Source organism: Morchella sextelata, assembly GCF_020137385.1.
Source record: "Morchella sextelata strain SCLS chromosome Unknown scls_22, whole genome shotgun sequence".
Classification (NCBI taxonomy): Eukaryota; Fungi; Ascomycota; class Pezizomycetes; order Pezizales; family Morchellaceae; genus Morchella; species Morchella sextelata.
The window spans coordinates 1,374,950-1,389,228 of NW_025408637.1; the positions used below are offsets into that span (position 1 = coordinate 1,374,950).

At 50.1% G+C, this 14,279-nt stretch overlaps 1 protein-coding gene across 1 annotated transcript; it reads right to left on the reverse strand.

Moving 5' to 3' along the window:
- Positions 1 to 10,886: 10,886 nt before the first annotated feature.
- H6S33_007235 (uncharacterized protein) lies at positions 10,887 to 13,102 on the reverse strand (the record flags this gene model as incomplete). Its single annotated transcript, XM_044838594.1, has 4 exons — positions 10,887 to 11,492; positions 11,581 to 12,927; positions 13,002 to 13,025; positions 13,088 to 13,102. 4 exons carry the CDS (start codon positions 13,100 to 13,102, stop codon positions 10,887 to 10,889), a joined length of 1,992 nt encoding a protein of 663 aa, XP_044689399.1.
- Positions 13,103 to 14,279: the final 1,177 nt, after the last annotated feature.

A 14,279-nucleotide genomic window follows, 5' to 3' on the forward strand; every position in this document is an offset into this window, starting at 1 on the left:
GCTGAAGCATTGTAGAAGGGATATTGGTCGGTAAGCTTTCGCTGTTTTGTAGTCCGCCTTGCCTGGTTTAGGTATTGGGATGCACTTTGCTGTCTTCCATCTGTCCGGGTGTACTCCATGCTTCAACATCGCTGAGAACATGTCTTGTATGAGTTGCGGGTTCGCCTTGATGACTGCTTTGATGAATGGGTAGGGGATGCCGTCTGTCCCTGTTGCTGAGTTGGCTGGGCAGGAGTTTATTGCTTTAGATAGTTCTTCTGAGGTGACTGCTTCAAACATGTCAGTAAGATCACAGAATGGGGGTCTGATTTGCAAAGGGGGGTTTTCGGGGGACGTCCAATTTGTGGGGAAGAGTTCAGCCCTAAGAGCTTGGCACTTCCCCGCAAACGTTTCTTCACCTTGTATAGTTGGGATTATAGTTTCCCTTTTCCTCCCGGCGTTCATGATTTTCCAGATTGTACTTCCTTTGGCTTCGGAGAGTTCCTTTTCCCTCTGTTCTGCTTTGGCTTTGCGTACCATGTTGGTCCAGTTCCGGCTTCCTTTTCTCAGTGCCTCTCTGTCCTCCTCTCTCTGTGTGTTCCTTGCTCTTCGCTCTAGGGTGTTGAGGTTCGCCTTTGCAGTTTTAAGCTCTGTGGTCCACCATCGTTTCGACTTTTTGTGTCCGTTGCTGAGTGGGGTGAGTCGGTCAATCAGCTGGTCGATGTACTCTAGAATGAAGTCTACCGATTGTTTGGTGAGGCTTTGGTTTTCCCAGGCTTCTGGGGGTAGGTGGAATTGGGAGATGAGTGAGTCGAGTGTTTTCCAGTCTGTTTTGTGCCATAGTCTTCTTGGTACATGTTGGGGTTTGGAGATTTGGATGTGGATTATGGTTTTCCCATGGTCTGATCCTGCTCCATGCCTGTCCATATTCCACTTCATTTCGTAGTCCAACACTGGGCCCTTGACTAGGGTGAGGTCGATTATGGTTGGTCGGTTGTTGTTTCAGGGGAAATGTGTAAATTCCCCGGGCTCGTTTAATAGATGCAGTTTCTGTCTGTCCATCCATCTCTTGACCCTAGTCGCGTTTCGTTTATCCGATCTGATGGTGTTGGTGTATTCGTGTGATTTGTAGCCGTACAATAGCTGATGGTGGCAGTTGAAATCTCCCATAACTAGGCAGTTCTGGATTGTGGTGATGTTCCTTGAGATGTTGGCAAATGGGCCGCTTCTCCCGGGTGAGTATATGTTGAGGATTTGTGTTTTTTGTTGTTGGATTTCCACCGTTACCGAGACGATGAAATTATCGTGTACGAAGTGGTGTTTTGGTTTTAGGTTACTGTGTTTTCTGATGTATGTTGCGCATTTTGTGTCTTTATTGCTTGCTGTGAAAAGATAAAAGAGAGGTGATTCTGGTGGGTGTCCGTCCTTGTTGTTCCAAGGTTCCTGTAACAAAAGAAAGAGTATAGTGTGGTCCATTTCTGCTTCCTCCACGACTGACTTTGTTGTTAGGTCGTTTCTTGCACAGTTCAGTTGCTGCGCAATAGCTAAGGTTCTCTGTTGTCGATCCATTAGTTGGAGGTTTCCATTTCTTCATTGGGTTCCTCGGTGGCCGGGATGACGATCGGGGCGTTCTCGGGTTCTGGGATCTGCTGGTTGGAGATTTTGGCGTTGACTTGCGCTCTGATCTTGGCCTTGGCTCATTCCGGGCAGGCCATGTCGATTGCTCTGTGGTGTCCTTTGCAGTTGAAGCATCTGATTGGTGAGTGGGTGCATCTGATGCCTCCTGCTCATTCCTTGCATGTGTGTTCAGTTGTTTTGTGGTCAGCTGAGGTGCAATGTCCGCAGCGGCCTGTTGGGTGGCTGCAACGCTCTTGCCTATATCCGTATTCGAGGCAGTTGCGGCACTGGGTGTCGGGGTTGGTGGGGAGATAGGTCTCGAGTTTGCAGGTTCCGTCGAATAGGTTGAAAGAGCGGAGTCCGAGGTTTTCCATTGTGTAGTGTCCTGGGAGTGCAATGACCATAGAGGAGTGTGCCTTTCCGGTGCGGGATTCTGGTTTGCTGAGCCATCGGGGGATTTGTGCTAGTTGTATGGATATTCCATAGTTGCTAGTGATTTCAGATGCGACTAGTTGTCCGGCTTGGAAACCTTCGCCTACTGATGTCGGAATGCCGTGTAGGATAAATTTTGACTACCTGGAGTTAACCCGGATGTCGACGAAGGGTACTTTCAGTTCGGTGAGTGCGTATTCGATTTCCAGTCTGTATTTCATGACCCTGGTTGCGGGGGTGACGAATTTGGATTCCAGGACAAAGTTATTCTTTGAGGTTTGCCTGGCCGCGAGGAGGTGGCAGTCTGGGTCCTGGATTTTGGAGTTGATCTTCTGTCTGATTTCGGTTGGGGTAAAGGGGGAGGCCGAGCTGGTTTCAATTACGATTTCCCAGTTGATTTTGGTGAAGTCTGGTTTGAAGAGGGGGTCCGATTTAGGCTTGGATCTCCTCCTTTGGACCACCTGGAAGTTGGATGGTCCAGGGCCCTTTGCGATGTCGGCGTAGGTTGTGTTTTGTTGTTGTTGGGGCGGGGGGTTCCTTGGGTTCGGTTCCGGGTTCTTTCCCTTGTTCCTGGGCTGTGGTTCAAGGGAGGCCTGTGCCAAAGGTGCACGAGGCTGTGGTGCGTTTGTTGGGGGTGGTGCTCGTGGTGCTGGTGGTGCTGGGTGTTGGGGGGTTTGTTGTTGTTGTTGTTGGAGGCAGTGAATCTTTTCCTGCATCTTGTCTTGCACTTTTGACATTTCGAAGATTTGGTTCGTCATGGTTCTGACAGCTTCTTGGAGCTGATGATTCTGGACGGTCATTTCTTCTCTAAACTTTCTGGCTTCGCTTTCGATTGTGGCGTTAGAGCTTAGGATGTGATCTGTTGCGATTGCCATGACATCTCTAACTACCCAGGCGGTGTAGTTTAGATTCATGACGTCGTGGGTTTCCTGCCGGACGATGCTGAGGTAGAGGTAATCAATTTTGGGGGCGTAGGGCTCGTTGTAGTCCTCAGAAGTTGCGAATTCCGCCCTGGGGTTCTCATTGTTCTGGGTTTCTTCAATGACGGTTGATTGGGTGGATTGGGTCGGGTTAAATCTTGGGGGGGGTGGTGGTCCGGGGGGTGCTGGGGTAGCGAAGAAGGAGGCGAGCGATGTCTGCGACATCATGTCTGTTCCTGTTCTTCTTGGGGCTGGGGAGACTTCGGATAAGGTTCTCTTCCTCCCGTTGAGGTTTGGGGGAGTTGAAGGTCGGTTGGAGATTTTATCCAGCGTGGATACTATAGAAATAGCTCAGCCTGGTATGATAAACCAGGTTAGACCAAGCATTTGTACTGTGTGGAAGGTGAGGGTGTTGTATGTGTAGAGAAAATTCTACAACTCATGGACGAGAGCGTAAATGCACTCCCTGATGAAGTAGTGGATTCTGAGGTACCAGTATAGGACGCGGACTATCGGCATACAGGATTTTCTCTAGAAAAGTAAAGCGAAGCGAAGTTTGAAGTGATTCTTATCGAGGAGGGAAGTGGCGAGCCTTAGCGAGCCGAGTAAATACAGGAAGAAGAAGAAGAAGAAACTTATATTGCTTTGAAGTACAAGACTTATCGCACGCCGACCCGACCGCCTAAAACAAAACCAAACAGAAAAGAAACGAAAAGGAAAAACAACGAACAACAAACACGAACAAACAAGAACAAAACGAACACAAACAAAGACAAGGACTTTCAAAGACAACACGCGACGAAAGAAATCCAACGACAAGGAAAATAACATATCTCAGCGGACTCAGGCGCTGGATCCATCAAAAAACAAAATTAAAAACAAAAGCAAGAATAAAAGGTGAAAGGAAACTACCCTTCCTAGTCCCGTCCCTAATCATTTTCTTCCATCCCCTCTTCCAGGTCCGCCTCCGCCTCCACCGACTCGTACCATTTCGAGAGTTGAGATTTCTTTGCAAATTGTAGGATGAGGTCCGTTTTCAGGTTTGTAAACATCCAGTTTTCCCAGGTCATCGTTCCGGGGATATTCTCTATCAGAGGGGCGCGGATTCGAGCCCACGCTGGGCATTCCATAAGTATATGTTTCGCTGAGTTTTCCATACCACACTGGCATGGTTCGGGGTCTGTATGTGCTGCATGTTTGTCGATTCGGGTGGTTTGACATCGGATTCGAAATACCTTTTTCGCTTCTGTAAGGGTAAGTTTCGCAATGTTGGGAGGGGGGCGGAATTCCCCCCGATGGTGGTAGTTAGGTATTGGTTGTGTATTCCATTCTTCCAACAGATGGTCGCGTAATAGTTTGTTTTGGTTCCACTTGTCTCTCATATTTCCGGGGGTTTGATATGGGAGTAAGAGGGAGGCGATTCGGTGCAGGCCTGTCCCTTTGATGTTTGCTTCTTTGTATGGGAGGAGCTCGATCAGGGATTCATTGTTGGGGTGGGTTGCATCGGTGCGGAGTATTCTGGTTCCGTACTTTCTTGAGCGATATGTCAGGAGGTGTTCTAGGGGGGTAGGCCTGCTTCTCGGAGGAGTTTAGCTCTCTTGGTCCATCGTGGTAGGCCTGTGATGACCCGGGCAGCTTCATTGTATAGTGGTTCGAGGGATCTTATAATGTGGTCTGCGTCAGTCCACCAAGCCTCGGATCCGTAGAGCAGACTTGGAAGGAAGCCTTGTGTTATTAGGTGGTGGATTGTCTTAACTGTTATGCCTGGCAGGCGGGCAGTGTTTCGGATTTGGTGGAGGGCTTTCAGGCCTTTTGCGATCGCTGCTTCGATATGGGGCCGGAAGGAGAGGGTCGGATCTATCCAGACCCCTACATATTTCAGCCTCTCTTTGGGGTATATAGCGGTGTTGTTGATTTTGACTGGAAGTCGTGGTTGTTGTATAGATGATGTGGTGGGGCGGAAGAAGATCAGGTCGGATTTGTCCGGGTCGTATTTAATTTGGAGTGGCTCGGCTTTTATTAGTCTTTCTTTCATTCGTTCCTCCATTCTTTTGATTATGAAGCCTGGTGTTTTGGATATTTGCACCAGCGCATCATCGTCGATGTATGTAGTATCCATCTCTTTCGGGCTACTTGTTGGGTCCAGGATTACTCCGGCATAGATCATAAATAGTACCGGGGACATGGGGCTACCTTGCGGGACTCCAGATTCATAGGGCTGTGGTTCCTCTAGTTCATGGTTAAATTGGAACTGTAGTTTTCTGCCGGTGTTGAATTCCTTGCACCATTCTGTTAGGTAGGTGGGGAATTTTTGCTGGTGCATGATTTCTGCGAGGAGTAGGTGGTCTACACAGTTAAATGCTCCTTGGATATCGTTGGTTAGGATCGCTGGTCTGTCCCGCCGGGCGACTCCGGTGCTGTTTTTCAGTAGTAGGTTTTGTTGTACTGGTGTTAGGGTTCTTAAGAGGGCGTCGACTGCTGAGATGGTTGGTCTTCCTCCAAATTGATTCGCTGAGAGTGTGCATAGGATTTCTCCAGCGGTGCAGAGTCTTTGAGCCACTATTTTTTCCAGGATTTTGCTGAAGCATTGTAGAAGGGAGATGGGCCGATAGGCTTTTGCTTCGTGATAGTTTGCCTTGCCGGGTTTCGGGATCGGGATGCATTTTGCTATTTTCCATTCCGCTGGATGTACTCCGTGCCGAAGCATGGCAGAGAACATGTCTTGGATTAGAGTTGTGTTCGCTTTAACTATTGCCTTGATAAAGGTGTAGGGGATGCCATCCGGGCCGGTCGCCGAGTGCGCTGGGCAGGAGTCGATTGCTTTCTTGAGTTCTTCGGGGGTGACTGTGTCGAAAGTATTGCTAAGGTCAAAAGAGGGGGGTCTAATTTTTAGGGGGGGATGGTCGGGGGACGTCCGTTTTGAGGGGAAGAGTTGGGCTCTTAGAGCTTGGCACTTCCCTGCAAACGTTTCTTCACCTTGTATGGTTGGTATGATTGTGTCTCTTCTCCTTCCTGCATTCAGGATTCTCCAGACCTCACTACCTTTCGCTTCGTTCATCGTCTTTTCCCGCTGGTCCGCGTTCGCTTTCCGGATCATGACTGTCCATTCTCTGCATGCCTTCCGGTGCTCCTCCACATGGTTGGGTTTCTTTGTATTTCTCGCCTTCCTTTCTGCCGAGTTTACCTTTGCCTTCATCTGCTTCATTTCGTCTGTCCACCAGGAATTGGCCCTTACGCCCTCCTTCGAGAGTGGTGTTACTATGCTGATTGTTGACTTGACCAGTTCTAGGAAGAATTCGACCGTTTGTTCCGTATGTTCCTTGGTTTCCCATGCCTCTGCGGGGAGGGAAAGATTTGATATGTGGTTATCCAATAGCTTCCAGTCTGTTTGTCGCCACATTCGTCTTGGTACAAAGGGTGGTTTTTCCAGGTGTAGATGGACAGAGGTTCTCCCGTGGTCTGAGCCCGCTCCGTAGGGTTCAGTGCTCCATCGTAGGTTGTGGTCAAGTGTTGGGCCTTTTACAAATGCAAGGTCGATGATTGTGGGCCTTTTCCCTCTGTCTCTAGGGAAGTGCGTATAGACTCCTGGCTCATTCAGGAGGGTCAGTTTCTGTCGGGTTATCCACTGTTTTAGCCGTGCACCGTTGACGCGGTCTGCTCGAATGTTGTTCCTGTATTCATGTGAGGTTACTCCGTACCACATTTGGTGGTGGCAGTTGAAGTCTCCCATTACTAGGCAATTGTCGAGGGTTTGGATTGTGTTTGCTATTTGGGTGAAGGGGCCACTTCGGCCTGGGGAGTATATGTTTAGGATTTGGGTTTTCTTGTTCTGGATTTCTACCGTAATCGATACTATGAAATTGTCATGTGTGTAGTGGTGTTTTGGTTTAAGGTTGGTGTGTTTACGGACATATGTTGCGCATTTTGTATTGGTATTGCTGGCTGTAAAAAGGTAAAAGAGGTTTGATTCTGGTGGGTATCCCTCTGTTGAGGTCTATGGTTCTTGTAATAATAGGAAATAAATGCAAGAGTCTGTTTCCGCTTCCTCCACCGCCGCCTTGGTGATTAGTTCGCTCCTTGCACAGTTAAGTTGGTATGCGAGCGCGGTGGTTCGGGGTCTAGGCATTATTCGTCATGTGTTGGTCATCTTCGGGAACGGGTGTGGCTCCGACCGGGGCGGTAGCTGGTACTTGGACTATTGGGAGTAACTCTTGGACGGGTGCGGCAGGTGGGTCTTGGGCGGGAGGGGCGTTTTCCTTTCCTTTGTTGAGGAATCGGCGTTTAACCCTTTCGGGGCATGCTGGGTCGGAGGCCTTATGGATTCCTTTGCAGTTCAGACATCTGATTGGGGTGTGGGTGCATTTATATCCTCCCTGGCATTCATTGCATGGGTGGAAGCTGGTGAGGTGATCTCCAGCGCAGTGGCCGCATTTCCCATTGTTCTTGCATTTCTCCTGGCGGTGGCCATATTCGAGGCATTTCGCACACTGGGTGTCTGGGAAGGTTGGGAGGAAGGCCTCGATATGGCAACTTCGGTTAAAAAGAGATAGGAATTTAACTCCTAGTGTTTCCGTTGTGATTTGTCCTGGGAGCGCGATGACCATTGATGAGTGGGTTTTCTCCATTCGAGTCACTGCTCTGGAGATCCAGCGGGGAACCTGGGCAAGTTGGAAGTTTTCTCCATAGTTGCTTCTGATTTCGGATGCTATCAATTGTCCTGCCTCGATGCCCTCCTCGACCGTTGTGGGGATTTCGTGGAGAAGGAACTTTGACCATTTGGAGTTTGCACGGTTATTGGCGACCGGTACTTGTAGGGTGAGGAGGGTCTCTTCAATTTCTTTGGCATATTCCATTGCCTTTGTTGCGGGGGTAATGAATTTTGTTTCTAGGATGAAGTTATCCTTGGCTGTTCTCCTTGCTGAGATGAAGTGGCAGGATTCGTCCTGGATTCTTGCGTTGACCAGGGTCCTGATCTCGGAGGGGTTGACGTCGGATGGGGCAGTAGTTTCAACAATGATTTCTCTGTTGATTTTGGTGTACTCTGGTTTGAAGATGGGATCCGCTTTTGGCTTTGCAGGCTTCTTTCTTTCGACCACCTGGAATTTCTGAGCAGGGACGGCTGCCGAGGCCACGGCGGCCCAGGTGCCTGCTTTCCATCCACGGGGTAGGGCTTGTTGGGGAGGTGCGGGTGGGGGGGCCTGAAGAGCTGCCTGTGGTGCTGCTTGGGGGACTGTTTGGGGGACCGCTGGAGGGGCCGTTCTTTGTCTCTGTTGCGGTTGTTGTGGTTGTTGCTGTTGCTGTTGTTGCTGCGGTTGGGGTTTGTTGAGGAGAGAGTGGATCGCCGAATGCATGTTGGTAATCATCATTGTTTGTGCCTCGATTTGGTGTTTCAGTGTTTCCACTGTTCTCCGGAGTGTAATCGATTGCTCCTCGAGGATTTCAATCCTGTCGGAGGGCGGGCAGATCCGGCTGGTTGCATGTCTAATGGCCCAGGTGATGTAGTTTAGGTCTGTCTGGGTGTGAGTAGTATGGAGGACAGTACTCGGGTAGAGATAGTCAATTCTCGGTTGGTAAGGGTCGTTATAGTCAGATTATGTTGCAAAGGTCGAGGACAATTCCTGTTCCTGTGTTCCGGATGGGGTTGGATCGGGGTCCTGAGTGTTCCTGTTCTGTGAGGGGGCTGTCCCTTGTGGGGAAGATTGGGTGAAAAATGACTGGAGTGAGGCTTGCTGCAACATGACTGAATGTTCGGTTCTTCTGGCGGCGTAGATTGATGTTTCGGATAAGTTTCTTTTCCTTCCTTTCGGGAGGTCAAGACTGGAGAATTCTTCGCTAGAAGCCAATTTTCGTAGAGTTTCTTTCGCTTAGAACAACAAACGCGACCGTACGGTCAGGGACGAGGAGGCTCAGCCTGGTATGGTATACCAGGGTAAACCAAAGTAATAAGAAGTAAAAGGTAGAGCAAGTAAAGTATACGATAATTTCGAAGCGAGATTTACTGTCAGGAAATTTTGCGAGCCTTAGCGAGCCGAATGAATACAGAGAGAGAGAGAGAATCTTATATTGCATAGAAGCCGAAGCTTATCGCACACCTAACTACCCGACTACAACCTCCACCGACTAACCCGAAAGCAAAAACGAAGTACAAAAACTAACTACCGCAGCTACAAGAACTGCGTACATAAATAAAACAAAAACAGCGCACGAAGAGGGCGCGAATAACAAGTGGTACAGGTAAGCAGAATCTAAGCGACAACAAAGAAACCTCCCCGTAGTAAAAGTAAGAACCCCAAACTTCTCCGTCAACTGCATTAGCGAGCACAAACCTAAACGTAGTGTTCAATCGAAACGATATCATTACCAACGTTCCCGGTGTCATATCTGTGGACGAACCTTAACAGGACTGGGAAACCACGCGCACGAAGGCAGGAAAGGCCAACCGCAACAGCGTCAGGTGTGAAAGCGAGGGGGGGTGGGTCGAGTGTGGGTCCTCGGGCTTCTGGTTGTCAGGCAGCGAGGAATTGAGGAGTGGTGACCGGTTGGTCAAATAAAGAGTGGGTGGGGTCGTCGGTCCCTGGAGCAACGGCTAAAGACAGTGCCCGAGTCGTGTTTGAAGTGGTGTCCTCTGGAGGGGACATGCAAAAAGGGTTGAGCCGAAGGCTCAGTATGTATGGGGGTCGCAATCGAAAGTGCCGACCGTGTTGTGTTGAGGGTGGTCTCGGAGACCGGTTGGGTTGGAGTGAGGGGAGCGGGCCGCCTCGGGTAAAAGTGGGTGGCCTGGTTAAGGCCGATAAAGAGGGGTAAGGTCACGGGACCTCGGATAAAAAATTTGACGATAGTTTCGCGACCGAGAGGTCGCTAACTTCGCGGGCTGTCGAGCGCTTTGGCAGTAGGTTCTCGCTGACTGGAGATTACTGACAGTGTGCGTACCTGGCGTGTGGGATCACTCGTGCGATGAGTGAAAGTAAGGAGGGGCGAAGGCGGCTTTCGAGAGTAGCCGCTGGTTTGGCGAGGGGTGAACGGTGGACGCATCCCGTGAGGGCACCGAACGAGCAAAGAATGGGGGGTGTCGAGCGAGCGAAGTTCAGGGACCGAAGCAATTCGAGAATCAGTATAACTCCATCTCGGGGGGAAGAAATTCTACCGCGAGCCAGAGGCGAGCGGGTAGAATACAGAGGTTGCGTGAAGAGAAAATGAGAAGAAGGAAAACATGAAGAAGCACGAGACAACACCTCCTTATATATCCATACCCCAGCCTAGCGATTACTAACACCCTCGCGTAACAGAAACAGAGAGAACTCCATAGAAACCCGTATTACCAATCCCCACCACACTGCGCACTCCTTCCCCTTCGTACCCTGACAACCCGAATAACCAAACCAGACAGCTGCCGTTACAGCCCGTTCCAGCACTCACAACAACGTCCCGGTGCATCAATATGTCGGCGATGGCGGCAGCTTCCCAATCATAGAGCTTGATGCTGTACATTGCACGGGCAACGCTGAGCGCGCGCAAGATATAGTGTGTTCGTAAATGATTTGGGTCAACATCGGCGGAATCTAACCACTTTTTACTCTCCATCTTCAGAACTCTTTGGCACAGGAGATTGGGGCGATGTGACGATAATGGGTGCCTGAAAACTAACTACGTAGTAGATACAGTGGAGCACATTGTTACCCGGCGAAAGAAAGAATACCCCCGGCGCAAGAATGAATACCCCCCCGCGCAAGAAATACAGCACGCACCGTCAGGAACAAGAATGAATACCCCCCGCACAAGAATGAGTACCCCCCCATGCAAGAAATACAGCACGCACCGCCAGGAACAAGAAAGAATGAAACCCCGCGCAAGAAATACAGCGCGCACTGCCAGGAACAACAACTATAACCCCGTGCATCTACCACAGGTAAGCTATAAGAAATAGAGAGCGCACAGAGGTTAGTATAAAAGAAAACCCTTTAAAAACACGGCCTGCTTGGCGCGAGAAATGGAGCTCGCATCAAAATCAAGAATCCTACTTTGGCAGTTTTCTGCCCCCCCTTCTAGATTTCCACCCGAGGGGATTTTATTCACCCAATTGCCGACATCTGTCGTCTTCTGTGATATTTCTGCTGGGCCTCGGGTGGGGCACCGCGCATCGGTATCGACGTGCTCGTGCTGGGGGTTACCGGGGACGGTGGTGGAGGGGCTTGCCTCATTTATCACTTCAAGCACCGCCCTGCTGGAGGTTTCCCTGGTCTGGAGCACTTTATGCCCATCCTCCAAGCCCTGGCTCTGCGATTTAGGGCCATTGCGGGGACTCTGGGGTACGGGGATAGAGAAGGGCGCGGGGGTAGAGAGAGGCACGGGGATAGAGAGGAGCGCTCCAGAATCGATAACACCATAGCCATCAAGGTCAATGATAGTACTTAGTTCTCCAGCTTCACTGGAAGGCTCACGGAACGCAGTGTTCATATCAGGGGGCCAATATCTCGACCCCGTGCGCGCGATGTTTTCGCGGAGCGATTGAGGATCCAATTGCATGGACAGCGGTGACGGCGCATGCTGACTCATTTTACGCTCGGGGTTATTCTCATGGTTTTAAAGGGTGTAGAAGGGTTCACCCTCTGGTGATATCAGGGGCCTATGTCACCTCTCGAGCTCGCGTGGGATTCTGCGGCGGGGCTTTTGCTCTCTTGCGCGATCTAAAAATATGCTCGGTGGGTAGGCGCGCAGGAGGAATCGCGAAGAAGGCGCTGGTGGTCGACATTGCTTGTTGCGCGGTGCCAGGAGCTTCGACGGGGTGGTTTTGCCATGAGCGGTTGGAGTGATGCTGCATCTGTTGCGCTAGCAGTTTGGACTGATACCGCGCGCACGTATATTCTTTCTCAGTTTGCATGACTTGCTTTGCGTCAGACAAATTTTGGAGGAGCGATGGTTCTTCTCCGTACAGTTCACAGAGCTTGTCTCTTTTCCTTTTGTACTGCTCAATAAGAGCGTGCTGCCTACGAGTAGCACTGAGCAGGTATTCCTTACGGCGTATGGCAGCATAGGCGATAGTGTCTAGGGGGTTGCACTCGTCGATGATTACATGCTGATGAATTTCATGCGTCATGTAAATATTGGAGCGCGCGTATAGATTGGCGAGGTTATTGGAGAGTGGAGTTTCTTCATTGTAATCACAGGCGGAGGCACGATTTTCTGGATGCGCAAATATATCTGTGTCCACTGGGTCCGGAGATTTAGCGCGCGCAACGCGGAACCTGCTTACTTCCTCTGCGATCTGTTGGTTGGTGCTCGAAACAGCATTCTCTGCATCTTTCACGATGTCAGTGAAATCAAACTTGGGGTCGTCAAAGTCGGAGAGTAAATCTCCATGTGGTGGCGATGGGGGGATGGGGAGAACTGGCGTGTATCCGCCATGTTGCGAGATCGATGAATTCTCCGTGGGGCAATATGGCAGTAGGAAGTCGGGTGTACGGTCTTGGATGGGGGTAGAGGGAATTGGTGGAGGCAATGTAAAGGGGGAATTGGTGGTGTGGGTTGTGTCCTTGAAGATAGTCGCTATAGAATTATCGCCCAGGTCGCTGATGGGGTCTTTGCCGCAATGATTGAGAGCTTTGCCCAAAGCGACGCAAAATCTATCGCGTAGGGTCTTTTCCCAGTATTCATCCGTATCATCTTCGAGCCAGCCAATATGGCTAGGTGGAGCTTTCACTGTGGGCACGCCTATCAGTAGGGGTGTGTGGATTTCGATGAGCTCCGTCATCCCAAAAGAGGTAACGTCCGCCAAAGGTGGCAAGGGCCGAACCCTATGCGCAGCTCCTGCAGTGGACCGTCGTTGAAGATAGTCTTCCAGGAGGGGGCTTTCCTGGAAAATTTGGGCGTATTGCTTGACCTTCTTGACCAGATGGCTTAAAACCTTATCGTGCGCAGCCTGGAAGTCGCCAAGAGGATGCAATTCTGCTTTGGCAAACACCTCCTCGGCGGGCAGGAGTTGCTTAAAGAGGTCAGGTATAGGGGCTTGAAGAAACCCGGCACGCACGAAGAATACTTGGCCCAGTAAGGGGGCACGCGCGCGCTCCATTCTTCAATCGACTATTGAAGGTTAGTAGCCAGCGCTTCGGAATATCTGTAGGGCGTGGAGGGGGGGGTCAAACCTTAGAGCTTCGCATGAAGTTGCGGAGATGATTGTGTGCGTAATCAGGCTTAATGGTAGGTTTTGGAGCAGGCTGCTTTTTATTTTTGGGGTCTGGCTCCTGGGCGGGGTTTAGATCTGGGGTTTCCTCCACTCGGGCATTGCATGAGCGCTTTGGGGGGGGGGCTCGTTGGACCAGGAATATGGATGCGCTTGCGAGCTGGCACTGCCATGTTTGCTGTATGGCTTTAATTGCGAGCTAAAGGTCAAGCAAGATATTAGTATGGAAATATATCTATGTGAGGTGCAGTGTATGCGCAGTTTTTCACGTGCACTAGTATATGAGTACGCGTGATCATCCTCGCGCAGGAAAATATAAAAGGTACATGGGGATCCTCACGCCGGTGTATGATAGTACGTAGGCAATGTGGGGATCCTCGCGCTGGAATAGAGATGCGCGGGTAAAAAGGAGCGCGATGACACAGATGCGCGGTCAAATATGAGCTCAGGAATGTAGATATACATACAAGAATATGGGTACGCGTAGGGTACGCCGTGCATGTAGAATACCGTTCGCGTGGAAAATGGTGCAACAGGAATTGAATTGGGGGGTTTAGCGGCAGAATATACGATGTGGTGGTGGTAGGTGTATGTGGTGAGGATCAAATCCATCAGGCTGTATGAAGGTTTGACGTGATATATCATGATGTGGCTGGATGTGTGGCTGTAATAACATTACCCTGACCTTGCTATTATTACGTATTACAGCCTGGAAACGAGGCTAGTAATCTAGCCATCTGTACGGGCAAAACACCGGCCCCTATGGAGGATTCGCCCGCAACCCGCTACCCTATACTAACTCGCAAGGGAGCGCTTGGCGCCTACTATAAACGCCGCGTAGAGAGCGAAGATTGCACCTACAACAAAAACGTTACTGGTTACCGGGTGTTCTAACCGGCCTGTACGAGCGTCCTATCCAGCAGAAGGCTTGTCTAGATGTCCTATTTTGTGCAAGACCAGACGAGACCACTTTACAAAAGTCTCGGAACTTCCTTTTAAGTAAAATTAATCTCGTTCAATTCTGCTCAGCCTTTAACCCTAACCGCCACCAAAACTTTTGTTAAGACCCTTACCCTAACTATACCCTCACTGCTAAATTCTCGATACTTTGTCAACACTAAAAATCATGAATCGGGAATTACAAAACATGAGGC